Genomic DNA, 22,727 nt, shown 5'->3' with positions numbered 1-22,727 from the left:
AACAAATAGCACAAGGGGTTGAAGATTTCAACCCTCCATAAGTACAGTTGTTTGAGAAAATTTGGTTATGAACGTTACAAGTTTAACATTTCTGTCATGTTTCAGTTTGTCAGAAAAAATAATCGAAATTATCGAATTGTTCAATCCTTTGAAGGGCTCTATTAAGGTTGAGAATTCGAATAAAATTATTTATATGGCATATTATCCACTTTTTTGGCTGAGGAATTCCTACATAGTAAACACATCTATGAATCATCCTGTTTGCTTCTCCAGTTTATGATGAAACACGCTGTATAAACATATAATATCTATACCTCATGTAATTTAAAAATGTAGTTTATAATAAAGTTTAACAAAAGCATTCCTTACCATATTGCTTCTGAATTGATTGTCCAAAAAATGAGCGGCAACATGCGCAGGTAACAAATTGAAAAGAATTCTTTTATTGGAATGTTGTAGTGCGTCCATTTCTCGTTTTTCTTCATTAGCCTGAACCTGCCACAAAAAATCCAACCGAGCAGTCCATTCTACTTGCCTACCATGAAGTAGAACAGCTAGAACGAACATGATAACTTGCACCACACTTATCACATGAAGGGGTACTACTGGACCTAGATAACTGAAAAATGAGTGCAAATTTTAATTTTTCTGAAATAAAGTAATAAGGAACGCTCAAGTTTAACTTCGTCTTGCGGATTTAAGGATTCAAGGACGATCAGTTTTAATTAACATTTGATTTATTGCAGTTTGGATTCAAAATATTGCATGCATAATCCTTGTAACTATATGAGTTTCTTCCACCAACATTAAATACGCAATATATATTTGTTACCGAAAATTCTTTTTGAAATACAGGGTTTAATGTAACGACTTTTCCTTTGGGTACTCTAGTACCGCTCTAGCGCTAGCTATTCTTTAAAGGGAAAATAGCAAACCTACTCTGGTAGCTTCGAAGCGAAGACAAGGTTCCACTGTGTCTGGAGTGTTAGCGACAACCAGTGAAAGTCAAAATCAAAGTTCACTAATTTTATTCGTCGACTCGTAAAAAGAAACACAAAAGACGCTATTTCGAAATTCGTCCAGTGAAGAGCTCAAAACCGACCAAACTGCGGCGTTCATGAAAAGTAACCATATTTATCTTGAACGTCAAATGAATCAATGAATCACATACGACTCATGGACTCCTGGCGAAAATTTTTATGTATCATATATGATTCATGGGACAGTCAACGTGTTAATTCACCGCGTTCGGCAATTACCTCGGAGTTTTCGGATTGCTCTGAATCGTTCGTTTATAGTATCCAGATGCAGGATAAACGTTCTATTGAACAAAGGATTCCTTTGTTACATACGATCTGTTGTCACGTGACTAAAATATTCGTCCGCTCTCGGATGGTATTGCTGAACGCGCTAAAATAAAGTAGTGAATTCACGGAGTGAAGCGGACGGAATGATAAAGGGGTACCCGATCTCAAATGCGATACGGGGTTTACGGACTCGTTCGCCAGCCAGAACCCAAGACTAACACTTAACGGACAATGGTGTCGGAACTCAGCAAGGTTAGGGTTGGAGCAACACGGCACAGACTACGATGGTTCACCCCTAGGTGCTTTTTGTTCCCCCGGGTATCCACACCGGCAGAGAAAGTTAGGAAAAATAAAGGAGAGGCAGCCACCCCAAAGTGCGTCCTGTACCCCCGGGAATCCACACCAGTAGGGTATCGTACTGACAGTAGGGGTGGAACTGAAAATGTGGCACAGGATGGGTAAGAGTGGAGGCTGAGGTTTCCAGATGATAATACGGAGTGTTGTCTTTACTCTGGATTCTGGATCGTGCACTTGCACCGAAAAAAAAAGAACTAGGGCGAAAATGAGAAGAGAAGACCAAAAAAAAACAACTATTCTTCCAACAGAAAAAAAGGAAGATTCAACTAAACTGCTTCAACAATTGAAAGATAACAAAGATTTCGAACTTGCGGAGTCAGTATCAACAGAATTCATTGAATTAATTGACCTGCGGGGGGACATCTGCTTTTGTACCCACCAGGGGGGTATGGGAACTGAATGTACCCCGGATGACGAAAATCGGTAAAATTTGCGTCGATGAAGACGTTTTGATTTCTGCTTATCGGTACTGAAGATCAAAAACTCCGTGTTATCTTCCAATTCAGGATGTTTTATAGGGTGCGACATCCTTTTTCATAACTGAAAACGGAATAAAAACGGTCCGGAATGTTTACGGTTTCGGACGATGTCGAATCCTGATCCTGTATTGGGAATCGAGAATATTTCAAAACGGAAAAAAATTATTTAGAACGAGAAAATTCCTAAAAAATGAGGACGCATTTCAACAAAAAAAGGCGATCTCATTACAGTAACTTTAATGCAGAAGCGCATGTCTTACAAACAACAAATGTTCATTCCTGTTATTTTCACTTTCCGAGGTGAAATGATTTTTTCAATGAATTTCCACATGAAAAATTTCTCAGAAAGTCTCGCCAGTGGCTACAATTCGTAACCTGCTGAAATTGAAAAGAGACTTTCGTAAAGTGCGGCCATCTTTTCGGACATAGTGGAAACTATTGTAATATTCGCAACTACTACTGATCGTTCAAGTGTACTGAGAACATACCACATTCTGGTAGTCTTACCAGCCCCTTACGGCTAAAACGGATGGTCTATTTCGGGGAGGTCGCGAAAAAATACGCACGGGGATTCGACTAAAACTCGGACGCAACGTCCCTGACGTCCAAGCAGCGGCTCCATACGCGATCTAGAAGAAATTTCCCGCTTCGTGTTCTGATCTCATTCTCCCAAACTTATAGGAAGTAACTAAAAAATGCGTGAGAAAATAGGCAATTTGACGTATCGAGTGACATGTCACAAAATTAAATTATTTTCTATCGATGATCAAAGAAAAATTGAGAATCAATGTCAGTAGGTGATTGATAGACAATTTTGACGGAAGTATACTGGCAGCGATTACAGAAGAGGGGCTTCGAAACGAACGGATTCATAGAATGATGTTTTTGGTGTAGATATCTCTAAAAAGGCGTATCACGAGGGCCGAAAGGCGAATCAGCTTGTAAAGGTGAATCTACCTACAAGGTAGATCTTTCAGCTTACTATTCTATATACTAAAAGGAAAAGGCGATTACAGTGAAGTGGAGCTCTGTGGACGACGCCCAAAGGGCGTCGATGAACGATTTATGACACGCCGTAGGCGCGTCCGACGAGGTAGGACAGAGCGAGTTCGCGTAGACAAAGAAACGCGCTTTCGGAAATGCCCCATATGAAAATAATTTCCGAAAAACTTCCCCACTTGCTGGTGTGGCAATGTACCGACTGAATGGAACGTGTCAGCAGCAAAGTCTCTATGGTCGATAGGAATGTTAATGAAAAAGATTTGAGTTTTTTATAGTTGTTATAGTTACGAGGATTTTGAGATTGAGACATGAAGTGTGGAATTGAATTATTGGAGAAAATGAATAAAACTATTTTGTGCTACTGACTAAAACTAAAACTATTTTTGTGATTATTGACTTATATTTGGAAAAGCACAATTGGTGACGAGGAGTGGTAATTTTACCCGCAGGACGTTGATTTCTGAACAAGGTGAGTCGGATACTGACATTCGTGACATTTAATCCTTCCCAAGTGCTAACAATTTTATCGATACGATTTTATAATGACTAACAAAGAAATAACTGTTACCCTTTGAAGGGCAGTTCAACAGAAACAACTGTTACCCTTTCGAAGGGCAGTTCAACAGAAATAAATGTTACCCTTTCGAGGGGCAGTTCAATAGAAACAACTGTTACCCTTTCGAAGAGCAGTTCAGAAAAGAAACTGTTACCCTATCACAGGGCAGTTGAGCAATATAAAACCCTTCCTCTGCGACAACCTCGACAAGGCTTTGATCAGGGGAGAATGGGAAAAATGGTTACTTTCTTTAGAATTGTATCTAGCTTCGGAGGATATAACAAATATTGTTGAGAAAAGGAACAAAGTTCTACATCTTGGAGGATCGCAGCTCCAAGAAGTAGCATATAATCTTCCTGGAGCATTAGAAATCTTCGATAAAGACATAAATAACGGCGTTCTCAAAACCCTTGTTGAAAAACTGACCGATTATTTTTCACCAAAACAAAACTCAACTTTCGAACGGCACATATTCAGAAACATCAAACCTGAACAAAATAAAAACTTTAGCAAATTTGTTCTAAAAATCAGGAACCAAGCGAGCAAGCGTTCATTTGAAAATTCGGCACAAGAATCGAATGAAATGAATATTAAAGACAAGATGATTGATAGTTGGGCACCTCTAGATTTGAAGAAGGAACTGCTGGACAACATAAGATCACTCGATGAAGTACTCGAAGTATGCCAATTTCACGAACAAATTGGTAGTCAGTCTAAAGCTATGGATTTAGCTGACACTGGACCTAGTACATCATTCGGTGTCAACAAAATTGAACCCTTCAACAACGAACCTGGTAACCACTGTATAAGATGTGGAAAACGCAACCATTCTGTACCTTCAAAAGAATGCCCTGTTAAAAATTCCAAATGTAATAAATGCGGGTTTGTGTGCCACTTTACATTTCTATGCAGTACCGACCTACAAAGGAAACGGTTTTCTTCTAACAAAAATTCTTCATATGAAGCTCAAAACAAACGTAGGAGGACAAGTTCCATGGTTAACCGTATAGGGGAAGAAGAAACAGAAATGGAAGGGGCAGTTGGCATTTGAAATTTCCAATGCTTCAAGGTGTCAGTTCCAGAAGACCAGAATGATAACCTTGAAGAATGCAACATAGGAGGTGTACCTATCTCTGTTTTGATAGATTCAAGCTCAAAAGTGAATATAATAAACGGTGGTGACTGGATATAGAAAATTAAAGCTGTGACATGGAATATCAACCCTCAATCCCAACATTCCCTCAGAGGATACGCAGCGGGAGAACCTCTGGACGTCAGTTACACGTTCGAAACAACAGTGAGTTTACATTACAAACTTTTATCTTGTAGAAGAGGGAGACATCTCGATTCTAGGTAAAGATGCCGTAAAACGATTAGGTGTCCTGAAATTAGGCTTGAACATTAACCACATCGAGGAAATAAAATCGTTCCCTAAGATATCAAAGTCGGATTGAAAATCAATTCTCAAATCATACCTGTTAAACAACCAGTAAGAAGAGTCCCAATTACATTAGAAGCTAAAGTAGAGAGAAAACTAAAAGATGCCCTTTTGTCTGATATCACAGAGAAAGTTACTGAACCAAGTGGATGGATCTCACCCATAGTAGTGGTTTTGAAACCCAACGATGACATCCGCATTTATGTGGATACGCGCCGTGCCAATGAAGCAATTCTGAGGGAGAATTACCCCATTCCAACTTTCGACTCTTTCATGACTTAACTCCGGGGAGCAAAGTTTTTCTCTCGACTTGATTTAGCCAACGCGTATCACCAACTTGAACTTGATGAGGAAAGCCGCCCTATTACTAATTTCATTACCCACAAAGGTATGTTTCGCTATAAACGATTAATGTTTGGAGTCAACTCGGCACCGGGAATTTTTCAGAGAGTTTTCGAAGAAATGCTTGCATCGTGCAATAACTGTTTAAATTATATTGATGATGTGATTGTGTATAGAAAAACAGAAAAAGAACACAATGACTGCCTGGATAACGTACTAGAGGTATTCAAGGTAAACAATGTCCTCCTAAAAGAAGAGAAATGTATAAAAAAGGTCAAGGAGCTTTATTTTCTCGGCCACAAGCTCTCCGACAAAGGAATGGAAGCAGACCATGCGAAAATAAAAACAATATTACAGTTCCGACCACCGACTACAAAAGAAGAAACAAGAAGCTTTCTTGGACTCGTCACCTATCTAAGGAAGTTCAAACCAGATCTGGAAACCACAACGGAACCACTCCGGAGGCTGATTAGACAAAACCAGAAGTTTGAATGGTGTCAAAAGTCCAGCAAGAAAGTTTTAACAAACTCAAAAAATCGCTGGCGACCGATATTATCATACTTTGATCCTCAGCTGAGAACCCGTGTAGTAGCAGATGCTGGTCCTGTACTGCTACAGTTTAATGAACAACGAACACCACAAGTTACATCGTTCGCTAGTAAAAGTCTTTCGGCTACAGAAAAACGCTATTCGCAAACGGAAAAGGAAAGCTCAGCTCTCGTCTGGGTCGTGGAACGTTTCCATTATTATCTAGCGGGTTTGGAATTTGAATTAGTTACTGACCACAAGCCTTTGAAGGCAATTTTCAAACCATCGTCGAAGCCACCAGCTCGAATCGAAAGATGGGTACTCAGGCTACAGGCTTACAAATTCAAAGTTATCTACCAATCGGGGAAACTAAATATAGTCGATTCATTATCAAGACTATGCCAACTCGATGAAGAGTCATCGTTCGACAAGGAAAACGAATATCACGTCCGTGCCCTGCTTGAAATTGGCTCACCAGCAGCTATGAATATTAGCAAGATTATAAGTGAGGGTCAACATGATCGAAAAATAACTGATGCAGTAAAGAAGATCAAGGAACATTGTTGAAAAATTGCAGACTTTACCCCTTTCGCCAAGAGCTGATGACAATAGGATCAGTAATTCTGCGAGGAAATAGACTAGTTATACCTGATTCGTTGAAAGCCGAGGTATTACTATTAGCCCACGAAGGGCATCCGGCAGAAACGGTGATGAAAAGGAGACTGAGCGCCAGAGTTTGGTGGCCATTTATGGACAGAGAAGTCGAGAAATTTGTCAAAAATTGTAGAGGCTGCTTATTAGTTACAATTCCAGATAAACCACCACCGATGAAAAGGCATAAATTCCCGGAAGGAACGTGGCAATCTGTAGCAATATATCTTATGGGGCCCTTGCCAAATCACGATCAACTCTTGGTCATAATAGACTACTATTCAAGGTACCAAGAAATGAAATTTCTCAGAACGACTACTTCCGCTGTCATTATAAATCACTTGTCAGAAATATTTTGTCGTCTAGGAATACAAAAATCGATTAGAGCGCACAACGAACACCAATTTGCCAGTCAAGAGTTCAAGAATTATTGTTCACACAATAATATTGAATTGATCCACACACCACCATATTGGCCTCAAACAAAACATGAATAAAGCTATACTGAAGAGGTTACAAATAGCTCAGGCAAATAAACAAAATTTTAAAACGGAACTTCAAAAATTTACAATGATGTATAGTAACGCCACATGGAACCAACGGTAAATCACCATCAGAACTGATGTTCAACAGAACCATTCGTGACGAAATCCCATCTATGGCAGATCCAGTTGTTGAGCCGGTAGACAAAAAGGAAAGGAAAAGGAAGATTCATCAAGACGAGCAAAAATAATCGAAATAAAACGAGGGGACAAAGTGTTAGCGGAGAATATGATAATTCCCAACAAACTGATACCGAGATTCAATAAGAGTTCACTGTAGTGGAAAGAAAGGGATATGAAGTAACCCTCTAAAGCGAAGATGGCCAGATATTAAAAAGGCACGTTAGCCACTTGAAGAAACTCGCCGAACCAATACAGGGGTGCGAAGACACTGATATTTCCAGAAACAAACCAGATCTTAGGTCAGAATCGCCAAATCCCATCGCTTATCAACGAAAGTGAACAAGAGAAGGAAGTATCTAAAGTACCAGGAAAGCTGCCGTTACTGAAGCTGAAAAAAATTGAGGCAATGTGGCAATGTACCGAATGAAGTATGAGTGGGACGTGTCAGCAGCAAAGTCTCTATAGTCGACAGGAATGTTAATGAAGGAGATTTGAGTTTTTTACAGTTGTTATAGTTATAGGAGATTTGAGTTTTTTACAGTTGTTATAGTTACGGGTTTTTTGAGATTGAGATATGAAGTGTGGGATTGAATTATTGGAAGAAATGAATAAAACTATTTTGTGCCAAGACGTGTGATTATTGACTCATATTTGGAGTAGCACAGCTCGTATATATCTCATTCTCCAAAACTTATTGGAAAAATCTCAAAAATGTGTGAGAAAATAGGCAATTTATTTTCTATAGATAATCAGAGAAAACTTGATAAACTTTGATAATCGATGTCAGTTCGAGATTCATAGGTTAACGTCTACTTTGACCATGGACATAGATACATGGCCCGTGCCTTTCCGTTCTACCTATGCATGAAATACGGTCAAAAAAAGTGACAAAGAGAAACTGAATATCGGGCATGCAATTGTCTTTTTCTAGAATTTTGATTGGTGCGCACTCACCTCTATGTGAACAGAAAAGAGACAGGTAAAGGCTGAACGATCATTTCTCTTTTTCTATAAAATAGCCAATTTCATGCTGGCATTGCTCAGTCCATGTCTCTATGTCTATGACTTTGACTGAAGTATGGAGAGAAGGAGGACGATCGCTGCTTTGAGACCACAGATTATTTGTCCCCTAAAATATGTACCAATAGGCAGTTCACGCCAATAGCCGCGCTGGCGATCACGGGATGGCGAAATTTGTATTTTAACTAGTAGAAGTTGGCTGAGTGAACTGTCTTCCTGGTGACAAAGATTATAGAGTAGAAAGATGGGGAACGAGGCGACTAAAGCGATTCGAGCGCCATATCTGTGTCAAGCATATTTTTAAGAAACTAGGACTGGTTAAAATATCAATCTGAGTGCCATTTGCAGAAACATGAAATTTGTAAGATTTCAGACGTCCATTTTGATCAAAAAGGTATTGAATGTTTTGATTCTCGTACCGCTTTTTGTTTATCTAGCTCGTTCTAGTTGCTGATTATTGAATTTTTTTGTCTTATTTCGACCTCACAGCATTTTTTTTAGCACTGCAACTGAGGTGGAACAGTTTACGCAGATATTACATATACAACTATGTTCCACTATTGAATTTTTATAGTAACCGCATTGGGGAATCGTAAGTTGAAGAGAAACACTCGCATCGACTTCCTTACTCGACGACATGTTCAACTACGAGTAGAAGTCTAATGTTTTTTTTTCTCAATGGGAGTGTTCATGCATCCAAGTAACAAATATCACTTAACAAATATCAAGTCAGAAGTTCGCCAACTCTCAACTTCTACGTTAACTTAACGTTTAGTTTTTGAAAGCTGTAGTTGATGTTTTCGAATGGGCTTTTGATGAATGATGATTTAAGGCTCATTTACACGGGGACAGTTTCTCGCCACGAATATACAATAATCGAACATGAAATTGAAACTTGAGTCAGTAAACACATTTGTTAGAAATGACAACTGCGAGTTTCAAATCCTCTATCGCATGCGAGTATAGCAATAAGATTTCTGGACTAAAAACAGGCGAGAAAATATCCCCGTGTAAATGGGCCTTAATGTTGTAATAAAGGTGTGTAGCCTTCCGATAGCTGAAGATTGGGTGCAGTGATTTCCCCGAAACTAGTCGTACGTTTCAAATATAGGAGAAGACTCCAGTTGTTTCATTTGTTATAGTAGAAGTTAGGCATTATAGAGTGAGAGATCTAACGTCCTGTGAGGAAGGGCACGTAATAGGAACAACGTAAATGGACTAATTAAAATTTTCGTTGTATTTTCGGAAATGGTAATTTTTGTACAGAAATTCGTTTATCTGCTTTCTCTTAAAACTTTACAACTTGTATTTTCGTAACAAGATATGTTACAAAATTATGAATAATTTTTCATATGAAATCTTGAAATTTTAAAATATATTTGCAAATTCTCAGCCGATAACTATGACCCTCAAGTTAGTCAACTAAATTCCAATTTACCTGATTCTCTTGTCAAAGCACATAAAAAGTTCCAAATGCGAGTATTCTATCAAAAAAATGTATCCAGCTGTCATTATAATTAAAAGAGATGCCTTCAGAAGTATAGGTAGTCTCAGAAACACTGCTACGGCCAAATAACCAAAGGCACATGATAAAACAATATATTGTGGTAACGGACATGCCCTATGATCACTTTCGAATCCTTCTTTTGTGGAGGTTATATTTTTGGTGCATTTCGCTAGTTCTTCATAGCGGCAAGTGAACTGAAAAACGGGATCGTATAAGGGTTAGTTTATTTGTATAATGTATGATTAAGAACTTACAACGTTAACTTGTCCGGCAGTGTATATCAAAACGATGGTGAAAACAGTTATTGCTAATCTGAGAACAAAACTATGAGAAATATCCCATATGATCCACCTGAGTCGGACTGCCAACAGTAGCATAAGAATCACCGATATCCAAATGAATGTTGTCAGGAACAAGAGTAAAAGGATTACAGTTCTCGGTAGAATTGTTGCTTGAAGAATTCCTAGTAGTATCAAAAGAACCAACGCACAAGCTAAAGATGAACTGTAGCCTACATCAATATCATGTCGGTACTGAAAATAAAAAAAGAATCGAGGTTAAATTGGTTCAATCGATATATAAATAATTCATGCTTTATAATAAATGTAATACTTTTAGTTCAAACTTTTTAGTTTTCTCATTTTATTTGCAAACTATAGGAAAAACTAAGATGTCTAAAAACATTGTGAACGTACTCGTCAATTTCTGAATCCAATGACATGAGCAAATCAAGAATAAGAGATTTGTTTCGTTGCGTCGCCACCACATCATTTGCTTCATTATATCCTTGTTCTACCAAAGAAAGTCCAATGATACTCTCACCTTTCTTCATTCTTCTTCAAGATAATTTCTATTGACAAATTGTGTTCAAGAGGAGGCCAATTCAATATGATATCGATTGAAATTCAATCTGGAAGGATACTGCATTTTCTGAAACTTTTTAGAGTTTTCACTCCCAATCTCTGGAACAAAATCAATTAAAAAATTGAAATAACCGATTTGCTCCTGCGTAAATTTTTGCACTAATTTGTCAGGAGCAAATCAGGTAGAAAAAATTGTTGACTGACAATCAACTGAAAAAAAAACTTTGAAATTATAATGTATAGTAACGTTTCCGAGTCTATATCAGACTCCTTCATCAGACGAAAATCAATTTTCGAAAATCTTCTGAATTGTAGCTTTTTTTTGACAGTAATTGTCTGATGAAGGAGCCTGATATAGACTCCGAACGTTACTATACATAATTATAATTTCAAAGTTTTTTTTTTCAATTCATTGTCAGGCAAGAATTTTTTCTACTTGATTTGCTCCTGAAAAATTAGTGCAAGAATTCACGAAGAGGCAAATCGGTTATTTCAATTTTTTAATTGATTTTGTGCCAGAGATTGGGAGTGAAAACCCCAAAAAGTCAGACAATTCAATATGATTTCAATGAAACTCAGTTGATTGGCGAAATATCCATTATATTTATTTGAAGGAAACAAAGTTATTATTATTATTATCACTTTAGCCTTGCGGATTTCACATTCCTCTCCATAGGAACATTCACTTATCCCAGATATCAAAAGGATTAAGCTCTGCAGGAGCCCTTTCCCGTTTTTCGGGCTCATGGTGGGGGTCGAGTCCGGGCCGCTCAACGGTCTCCTGATGTCGATCGGGTCCTTCCTCCTCTTCTTGTCCCTGGTGTTCGTTGGGTTCCCGATCTCTCTGCACCTCTTGTAGAAATAGATGGGGTTCCCTTTCATGTTCTGCATTTCCTAGGAACTTGCGTGCCGTTCTCGCCGCCCCAGCAGTACCGCTTTCTGCATGACTCTATAGATGGTTTCGTCCACTTCAAGTTTCTCCTGATTCTCTGTCAGTTTCTTCGGCATCAGGCCTGTTGACAAAATGACAATAGAAATGTTCTTGATATCTTTTAGCTTCCATTGTCTCCTGGTTTGTTCCTCGAGCTCTCTGTATTTAGAATTTTTTTCGATGTACCTATCTAGTAGGTTGTTATTTGGAATCGCCACATCGATGAACAGTGCTGTATTCTCATCTTTATTCAGTAATATCAGATCAGGTCTATTGTACGTAATTTTCCGGTCTGTGAGAACCGTGCGATCCCAGTAGAGATTGTGTTAAAAATTTAGCGAAGCCCCCCCTCTGACCTTTTTCTTACCGACGCTCCTGACTAGCTCCGGTGGCCACGTATAGTACCCCGATTCTGCGGGGCGCTAATTGAACGAAGCAGCAGCACCACCCTCGGTGTTTTTCAGGAGCGAAAAACTACACATTACACGTTTTCTTATTGATTCTATTTGTTCACTTTGTTGAATCGACTTCTCAATGTTCTCACTTAGATTGTCGCAAAACTTCTTTTAACTGTTCACCTCATTTGAGTAATTCTCTTTCTAGTCTTCTCATTCAATTCTAGTGCTGAATTGTTCTACTCAAAAGGTAATGTACACTCAGCCTTCTCAAAGTTATTAATTTAACCATTTTCATGTTCTTTTCATTATGAATAAAATGTGCCCACGTGTGAATTATTTCAGAATATTCAAACAGATTTATAATTATTACTAGTACTGCTCGATTAGTATGTCAAATCGAGTCAAATCATCCATTTGTCTGCTCAGAACCACGTGTTTTATTATATTTTATAATTTACATAGATTTTCAGACCTCTCTAGACCTTCTCACATGAAATGGGTATTTAGCACTAGGAGTGAATCTTCTCAAGTCTTCCTCATTGATAATGAATACTGATTCATTGATTTATTGTCTTCTCATGCTATTTTTTTTAAATTGAATCAGTTCATATCATTTTTCAGTCAACTCAATTGCCTGCTCAATTAATCATGACTAATTACCGCTTTCGAGTTTCAGATTAATGAATCCTCATGTTCTCCAGGGTGGACCCAGGATTTAGTAGTTTTCCTTCAGAACACGATGTGAACATCTCACCTACGGTTCAACGATCAATGGTTAATCATGATATAAGTTGATACATTCTCGTCCCTGGCTCCACCCTGGAAGGCCTGCTCTGGTTATCGTGCACACTCAATTGTTATGATCTACTCATTATAAATTTATACTCTCATGATACATTCTCACGTTCATTAATCTTACTTGATGTATGTTAGTTCTCAGCGGCTCAGCCTTCTGCACCTCTTGCAACCAACGATTAGTGGTTATCTCGTAGTAGGTACTCTCGTTTTGCACGTTTCATAATTTATCAATTGTATCTTCTGTTTCTCTGATGGACGTTCTAATCGTGCTTACTTGTAAGCAGTCCGTCTCTGTAAACGTTGCATTCGATGATAAATTTCAGCTCTTTTCAAGACCAACGTAGTGTATATTAATTATACTATTCTTGCCTTCTCAGATTAATTATGATTGTTCTTCTCATTTAATTAATTAATTTTGATCTCATATCATTGTACTATTCTAGCACTTCTCAGATTAATTAATTTTGCTTATCTCATTTCAACTTGTACGATTCATGCACTGTTCCTACTTACATCATAATTATTGGTCAGCTCACATTTAATGTATTTATCTCTCCTTGTTGATCAAACTTAGACAATGTAGTTTCACCTTTTGGCCTATTTCACTGTTACTCACGGTCTTCTCATTAAAACTCATTATTCTAACCTTCTGTTTTTCTGATGGAATAAAGAGGCTCAATTTTCATTGATTGCGTTGTCCTAGTACTGAATCAATCGAACTTCCCAAAATCTAAGTCTGACCTCAAGTGACTTCCCATTTGAACTGCTCTAAATTTTCTCTGCTTTTAGTTGAATAATGTCTCTTTGAGTATATACTCAAACACAACATCTATATGATGTTGTTGATATTTGTTTTTATTACTGTATTAGCTTCATGCAGGTGACTTGTTCATTTTATGATTGTACAATAAATGATTTTATACCATCTCCAACTCTTCACACACTTCGAGAGGATAAGAGGCAAAAACCAATCCACCGACCATCAATATATAGCATATCTAGATCATCCTGGATGGCCCAAGGGTTAGCAATGGGGTCACCAAAGTGTCTATGAAGTTGAAACATTATGGGACCCTGTGGAACTCCACTTTACACCATCCTAGAAGATGATAGGGCAAGTTGTACACGAAAGTTCAGATCGGAAAGAAAAGACTGAATCTACCAGAGGAGGTCACCCCGGAGAAGACTTCGATGTGGAACAGGATCGAACGCACGTGAAAAGTCAAGGTTGACTACATCCACAGATGAGCCAGAGTCGACCAATTTGAAACATGTATCAACACGAGTAAGGAGGTTAGTCACAGAACGGCCAGGAAAGAATCCATGCTGGCAACTGAGTAATATGTCATTAACAGAAGAAAACTGGATCAATCTCTGCAATATAATCCTCTAGCATATTTTCGCAACGACTGGAACCAAACTAATAGGGCGGTAGCTCATAGCATCGAGTTTGTCACCTGATCAGAAGGATCTATGAAACAAGATGCACAAATACCGAAATACCATCAGCACCAGGACACGAGGAGGAGTTCAGCTGACGAAGATATTTAAGGACAAAGGCTTAAGAAAACTCAATATCATCTATGATGGAACAAGAACTCTGTGTCGCCAAATGTGGCAAATGTGTGGGCTCCAAAGAAAAAAAGGACGCGAAAGCATCCGCAGCCGTTCTCACTTAACTCGTGAAGAATAATTGAAGAACAGACTCGAATGGATTTATGTATTTCTGTTTCTACATGCTGATAATTCACAACTAATTCCAACAACGAAGGGTGATAGTTCAATAACAAGGAATTGTAAGCTATTGTTCTTGTTTGTCCGTACAGAAGACTGAACGACATGTTGAAGGAATGAAAGTTCTACACTCTTTATCGAAACGAATACATTATCACTCACCAATAATCACTTATAATGAATACAGCACATTCGCAATCAGTCGTAGGAATCTATTCAAATAATTTTCAAATATCAACGAACAATTCAATTTCTAAAAAGCGCGACCTACGTGGGAAAAACGAAGCATCCCATAATCTCAAAATTGGAAAAACGAAATATAATCAGAGCATACACCATGTTTTAAGACATCTTAGGAAAGACATACGTTCAATCACAGAATATCAACCTTCAAAATTTCATAGGCTACTTGACGATGAATTTTTTTGATCGCACGTTATATTCGAGGGATTTTCTGTGTTCTTTGGATATAGACATAATTTTAAACCAGAAATAGTTATAGACGTAGCTATTTTTGATGTATGAAAATACTCTTGCCACAGAACAACTACTTAAGTGTCAAAGTTAGTTTCAAAAATCGCGACTTCACACAGAGGTAATATAAATCTTCGTTCTGTGATGGAAGCAAGCATTTCTGGAGTCTATGGAGAGTAGGTAAACGATCGTTACTTGCAGACCACAGATTTTCTGTCCCCAAAATCATGTACCAGTAGTTATCATCCTTAGGTGAATTTTTTTTGCTCTCCAATTCTGGAAGAAATGGTGGGTTTTGCAAGCTTAATGTATAGCAAGATCCATAATCTATTCTAATTTGCATCAGGAATGAGATCAAGCTGTTGATAATCTTATTCGGGGCTAATTTGAAAAAAATTTTGCCTACCAATCCTTGGAGAGATCGCGGGTTATGGAAGCCCAATATTGAGCTAGCAGGAACAAACCGCTAAACGAATGATTAGCAATAATCTAATAACTCCATAATTAACCTCGAATTCATTAACCTTATGAAATTGCAGGTTCTGGTAGCTCCAAGAAACAATGTTATTATATGAGTAAATCCGTAAAATCGATGTTGACCTGAAGACCATGATTTCGGGCTAGTAAAATTTACGGAGGAAATGTATGTGGAAACCTGTGGCATTATAATTTTCGCTGGAAATACATGCTTGTTGACTGTATACATTCCAACATGTTTCAACACTATAGGGGTGAACGCCTTTCAGCACTATCTCGCTCTAGCTATCACCAAACAAGAAATTCTAATGATAACCCCCTCATGATGAATTATTTGAAAGCTCAAAGAGTACTTCACAACGATTTTCGGAAAAGCTAGGAAAAATGGAGGTATTATTTCAATAAAAGCTGTAATGTGAGACCATAGACCTAATAAAATATGGACAGGCCCTGCGAGAGAGAGGTCACGAGTAGTACGTTAGAAAGAGATGGACATATGGTAGAAAATGTCAAAATCATATGTTTATTGTTTACTGTTCAGCTACTGTGTTTTCAATCGATATTTCATTCTCCTCACAAGCAATTTAGCAGAAAACTAGGTTTTTAGAATCGACTGCTACATGCTAATAAAGCGAAAGAGATTTATTTTTGGAAATAATAGACCAATAAAGGAGTTTCTTTGTTATTTCATGTACATAAAAGACATGATTTACAAGGAATATACCTAGTCTACTTCCTACATTTCATAAGGCCACAGCAAGAATTTGTAGTAGTGACTCGAATTTCGAGATGGTTGAATATTATAAGGAATGTTGTTCTAAACGAAGTAGATACATATCTACCATCACATTCTATTTCAAGGCATGTCCGAAGATAATACTAAACTCCAATCTGGATTTAATATCAGAAAGAGAAGAGATGTAAATCATGTTGATATTCAGTAAGCCCTATGATCGGCAAACTCAAAACTCAATATTTTCTGTTGATCAGTGTGACAGAAATCTCTAAACACTCTAAAGCCACACGATTAAGAAACAGGAGCAGTAAAACATTACTGCCAGGAGTGCCAGAGAAGAGCATGATAACATTTTCGCAGTTGATTTCAGTACAAAAATTGCAAAATTACAATTAATAGAAAATCTATAAATCTACCGACAACCACCCAAAAATGCAACATGGAGGATCAGCGGACTGGTAGAATTCACGAGTTCACTCGATAACTTGAAGCGGCAACGTTGATTTATTCTCTACCAGCTACCAGCTTGACGTTTACTACCAGGGACTGCTGTTATCTCTCTTTTCTACCACCCCCCTCTCTCTCGTGGGTATTCCACGATGCGGTGAACGGGAAAACCACGTGAAGGCCTGTCCATGATTAGGTCTATGTGTGAGACTAATACCCAATGTTATTTTAAAAGATCGATATATCATAATTATTAACAATAGTGAGTAATTTTTTGTTCAGCCATCAGGAAAAATATGGGTACATATATACTGCATTCACTTTTGTTTTAGTAGTCGGTTGGCCATGGAAATTTGACACATTTCACTCTGTATAGAACGAAAATTTGGGGTTATGACGCTTGTCAAAACATTTTTGGCTTTTAAATAAACGCTATGTTGACCGTTCTACGTAAAAGTTTCTGTTATTACGTATTTTCGGAAAATATGTGACGAACATATCATCAGTTTATACAAACTGATTGAAGGCATACCAAATCCAGTTATTTGCATGGAAAATACAAGAGATCAGTATAATATCATAATATGCACTAGCTTGAAGAGAGTTCATGTTCGTTATCTTCTTTGGCTAAAGTTTGAATACGTTATATCAGCTGTAGATTTCAAAAGTAAACTTTTCGCATTAATTTACTCAAACATAAAATTCTCAAATGCCACCACTTTTTTGGGTTTCCCAATAGAAGGAAATTATTTGTCATCCTCTTCATTCACAATCTTTCTGATTGTGGAAATATTCAGCTGAAGTCGTTTAGATTCAGATGAAACATTATATAAATTCTCTTACATTGAATATGTTCGCTACCGTCTGACGTATATTGGATTTTACAATATAAGGGTATAACTATTTGAATGAGCGGGCCTGAATTCTAAATAGCACTTCCTGAAACCCTGTCTCTTTTTTCAATCACTTTCGGCATTTTCTTAATAAAAATTGATATAAGTTGTGGCAACGGCGTTATGACATAACGACATTTCATGAATGCCAACCTTAATCCGTTCTAGGTACAAAAACTTGAGAAAATTATTTCATGGCCAACCGACTGCTAAAATAAATGTGAATGCAGTATACATACTATTTGCCGTCTGTGGGATTCCACATTACTACCACTGAAAATAATTGATAATTTCATCCATTTTTATCTTTATAGATATTCTGAAAATGTTTTTGAATTAATGGTTTTCTTTAGAGATTTTAGAGCTGTTAAGGTCTATAAGTTTGGGCTGGCCGTTTATGAGTCAGTAAGTTTTGGTGAAAAAAAAATTGCTATATTTATATGGCTTCTTTTTGTGAAAACATCATCAGTTTCCTTTAAGAGACAGCATAACATTCCTCTCATTACAACTAGTTAGCACTAGATATGTCCCAGTGGATATCCATATTCTTCAGTAGGGCCCTTATCTGTGAAACCGAAAGGTAGCTGGCCCGATTACTTCACTCCTTCAGATCGAAACAAATACTATCCTTTTACAGGAATACTGAGTTTCAGGAGAGAATGTTACCCACATTTTCGCATTTCTTTTTGGAATCTGTGATAATTCTAGTCGGAGAATGGGAGGTTATTTGTGTTATATTCGTTATGTGAAGGATCCTTTCCAAATAAAAAAGCAAATCTTGATCTTTCAGATACATATACTAACATTAATAATTCGAAATGAGGATCTTATAACACTACTCTTCCGTATAATGTACAATGACTCACCTGATTCTCTTTATTCCTATCTTTAAAGCACAATGTGAATAAATTAACATGGATGGTTTTTTCCCTATCTACACTTCTTGCCTCAATTGCTTGTGCTAAATATTTATTCACTCTATTCGATGTTTGATGGTACACCGTGGAATGTCTCTTTGTGAAGGGTCTCTTACTTCTTTCGGTAACCTTAGTCTGAAAAACAAAATGACTTGTAGGAAAGTGATAACATTGTATTTAATAAAAATTTAGAAAATGAAGAATTTTATAACTTCTAACATTGTAGGTATACTTCCATGAAAAAGAACTGAAGTTGGGTTCATAAAGCGTTACTAAGATCTAAGAGTTAGGATAGGAACAAAAGTAATGAACAGACAACGACTACATTAAATCCATCTACCAATTGGAATGTTTCCTTCCTTAGGTCTTAGTTCTTAATAATACTGGATAAACTCACCCTAAAAGAGATAACAAAATCGATCGAAACTTGCATGCTCAATATATCAATACCTCAATCCTCAAGAAAGCGTAGTTGAATAAATTAGTGCAAAATTTGAATGGACTCTACGGATAATAAATATTTTTATATAGGAGATATAAACATTTATTATTGGAAAAAATGAAAAGGTTGAAGAAGTTTATATAATGAAAATATAAATGCAATTTAAACCCTTCATCAACTCATTTCTTGAACCTGAAATATGTATAATATTATAATATATAAACTTTGAATTTGTTCTGAAAACAAAGAGCAAAAGAAATTGATCAACTTCATCCATGAGTTGGGGACCTAATTTGTTTTAAATTACCTTCACACTATTAATTTTTATTTCCTTAATAAGTGCAGAAAGTAATACTTTGTCGCACGCGACTGTGGGAAAGGCACACTCGTGAGTTGGGAACATTATTGTTTTTTATTATTATTATTATGTTTTTTTTTGTTCGTTTTGTTTCATTTTTCAAATGCCCCCCATATGAAATATTCCAAAGGATTCAACTCTAAGTTGCTTATGTTACGTCTTAGACCTTGTTGTCTCAGAATACCTGTGCCATAAGATAATCTAGTCGAAACCGCAACCAAAGTTGCACTGACAGCGTTACCAGTGCAGCTTTAAAACATCTTCTAACGCAGCTCTACAAAAAGATGGATCAGTCGAAGAGGACAAAATTTGTATCCGGAGGTAAAATACCCTTCCATTCGGATCTCCGGGAGAGGGTGCCTGAGCGAGTGAATCATCGTACAACCACCAATGAAAAGCACATAGCTTTTGCAGCATGGAACGTCAGAACCTTGCTATACAACACCAAGGCTGAAAACCAAGGAGAAATTCAAAGCCCTGGGAACAAGGGGATGTGCCACAAGACTTCAGAGACGCTTTTATTATCAACCTCTATAAGAACAAAGGCGATAAGTACGTCAAATTGCAACAATTACAGGGGCAAATTTTTGCTTAGTGTGGCCGGTAAAATTCTCTCTAAGATGATGGCTGATCGTCTGAGTCCACTCTTAGAAAAGCTATTACTTGAATCCCAGTGCGGCTTTCGACCAAATCGAGGTACGGTGGACCTAATTTTTACACTGCGACAGCTGCAAGAGAAGGCCTGTGAACAACAATCAAGGATCCATAAAGCCTACATCGATTTAAGTAAGGCCTTCGACTCGGTGAATCGGAGAGCGCCATAGAAATCATGGCACGCCTTGGAGAACCCGAAAAAATCTTAGCAGTGTGTGAAAGCCTTCATACCAACAACACCGCTAGAATACAGCATAATGGCCCTACAACCGACCATTTCTTAACCAACTCTGAAATAACACAAGCGTGTTAGCGCCTTTACTGTTCAATATTTTCGACATAGCTGTCTCGATAACTGCTGACATGAGTATGCCTGTAAGAGGTTTTGGAATAAGATTCAGATTCGATGGAGGTCTATTTAACCTGAATCGCCTCAGAGCAAAAACCCGTACAAAGTTTATCACGGAACTTCAATATGCAGACGACTGCGCACTTATCGCTAGCAGCTCAGAGGATCTACAGAGAGTACTCTCATTTCTATACAGGATGACAATTTGAAAACTTGCCAGTCCAATTATGTCATGACAAGGATGATTTCAGAGAAAATGCACGAACAGGTCAATTTTTATTCGGAGGGGGAAATGTTTCTAACAGATCTACAAGCCGAAATCTTCTCAATTTAGGTGTAGGGGGTTGTAATCCCCATATTCTTAATAGGGAATAAAGGGTATGCTATACCTCAATTGGAAGACAATAGTATTATGTAAAGGGACATATTGTCTTCCAATTGAGGTTTAGCTCACTCTTTATTCCCTATGAAGAATTTAACGGTGACAGCCCCTACACTTAGGTTTGAGGAGACTTCGGCTTACAATTTTGCTCAGAATATGTCCTCTCCCTTTAAAAATTGACCTGTTCCTTCTATTTCTTTGAAAACATCCTTGTCGAGATATAATTGGCCTGGCAAGTTTTTGAATTGTCACCCTGTATAATATTTGGCCATTTGTTATCTTTTCGTCAGGGTGGTGTTCTCTTTCATGTTCTGCATTTTCCAAGAACTTGCGTATCGTTCTCGCCAACCCCAGCAGTAACGCTTTCTGCATGACTCTATAGATTTTTTCGTCCAATTCAAGTTTCTTCAGTTTCAGATTCTCTGTCAGTTTCTTCGGTATCAGGCCTGTCGATGAAAAGACAATAGAAATCGTCCTGATATCTTTCAAGTTTCATTGCCTCCTGGTTTATTATGAACAGTGCTATATTATCATCTTTATTCATCAATATGAGGTCAGGTCTATTGTATCTTTATTTTCGGGTCTGTGAGAACCGTGCGATCCCATTAGAGCTTGTGATGATCATTTTCCAATACAGAATCTGGATGCTTATTGTAATAGGAAACTTTTTGTGATCTTAAAAGTTGGTTCATATTTTTATAGCCAATCCTTGATGTGAAATCTTGGCAACAGCATCATGTCTATTATTGTACTCAGTGCTCGCGAACTTCTCTGGCGTCCTCCGGTGATGTGCTGGATGGTTTCATGTGTCGCACAGCCATAACGACAGCTATCGTCCGCCTATGAGGTGTCCTTGGCGATATATTTCATATAGTTCCTTCGTGCCATTCGTGGGGTAAGGAATCGAATGCTTTTTTGTAGTCTACATAAGAAGTGTAAAGATTGCTTCGTTTGGAGAATGCTTAATTGCAGATAACTGAATTTATTTTTAGCTGTTCTTTGCATCTTAGGCTGTCTTTGGCGCATCCTTTCTGTTGTGTGGCAATGATGTTATACTTATCACAATGGTTATAAATGCGGTTTGAAATGCACGATGTGATTAACTTATAAGTCGTTGGAAGGCATGTGATTGGCCGATATTCGGATGGATCTTCTGTATTCCTTTGGTCTTTAGGTAATAAGTATGTTGTGCCATATGTTAGAAATATTTTCATACTTCTATGATATTCCATGACCTCGTTTATCGCGAGGGTTGAATCTTCATGCATTATCCAAAGTTCTGTAGGCCCAGAAGTTCTTTGATAGCTGATTTCACTTCTTCAATTTTGGTTATGTCATATTGCATCGGTTCGTAATTCAGAACTTCAGATTTTTCATCTTCAATCCATCTTGTATCTCCATTGAACTGAGGCTTCCTAGATATAATTGATATGTCCAGAATTGTTCAATGGCTTCCTTTGGTGATAACTCTTCATTTTCTTCACCAGGCGATATTTATGACTTTAGCCTTGCGGCTTTCACACTCCTCTCCAGAGGAAAATTCACTTATCCCAGATATCTCGAATATCAAAAGGATTAAGCTCAGTTAGAGCTCTTTCCAGGTTTTCGGGCTCGTGGTGGTGGTCGGGTCCGGGTCTCTCCTCGGCTTCCTGCTGTCGGTTGGATTCCTGCTCCACCCGCACTTCCTGTGTCGGTGTTCCTCTGCATTCCCCATGTACTTGCTTACAGTTCTCGCCGTTCCAAGCAGTACCGCCTTCTGCATGACTCTATAGATATTTTCGTCCAACAGAAGTTTCCTCAAGTTCTCTAGTAGTTTCTTCGGTATAAGGCCTGTAGATGAAATGACAATAGGGATGGGTCTTGATATCTTTCAGCTTCCACTGTCTTCTGGTTTGTTCCTCGAGATCTCTGTATTTTGCAATCTTTTCAGTGTGCCTATCTAGAAGATTGTTATTATTTGGAATTGTCACGTCGATGAATAGTGCTCTGTCCTCATCCTTATTGAGTAATATGAGGTCTGGT

General features: G+C 37.8%; 1 protein-coding gene across 9 annotated transcripts in view; it reads right to left on the bottom strand.

Annotated features, from left to right (window-relative positions):
* Positions 1-22,727, bottom strand: part of LOC123312770 (Ca(2+)/calmodulin-responsive adenylate cyclase-like) — a 210,430-nt gene that overhangs the window by 58,325 nt on the left and 129,378 nt on the right. For all 9 annotated transcript variants that reach the window (XM_044897244.1, XM_044897245.1, XM_044897250.1 and 6 more), the window contains exons 9-12: positions 18,470-18,655; positions 10,107-10,385; positions 9,784-10,046; positions 370-619 (exon numbers count right to left, since the gene is read on the bottom strand). In XM_044897244.1, coding sequence (XP_044753179.1) covers positions 370-619; positions 9,784-10,046; positions 10,107-10,385; positions 18,470-18,655 — 978 coding nt within the window. The remainder of the gene's footprint in view (positions 1-369; positions 620-9,783; positions 10,047-10,106; positions 10,386-18,469; positions 18,656-22,727) is intronic.

This window comes from Coccinella septempunctata, chromosome 5 (genome assembly GCF_907165205.1).
Source record: "Coccinella septempunctata chromosome 5, icCocSept1.1, whole genome shotgun sequence".
NCBI lineage: Eukaryota > Metazoa > Arthropoda > Insecta > Coleoptera > Coccinellidae > Coccinella > Coccinella septempunctata.
The sequence above is the reverse complement of the archived record's forward strand: the minus strand, read 5'-3'. Positions and strand labels throughout refer to the sequence as shown.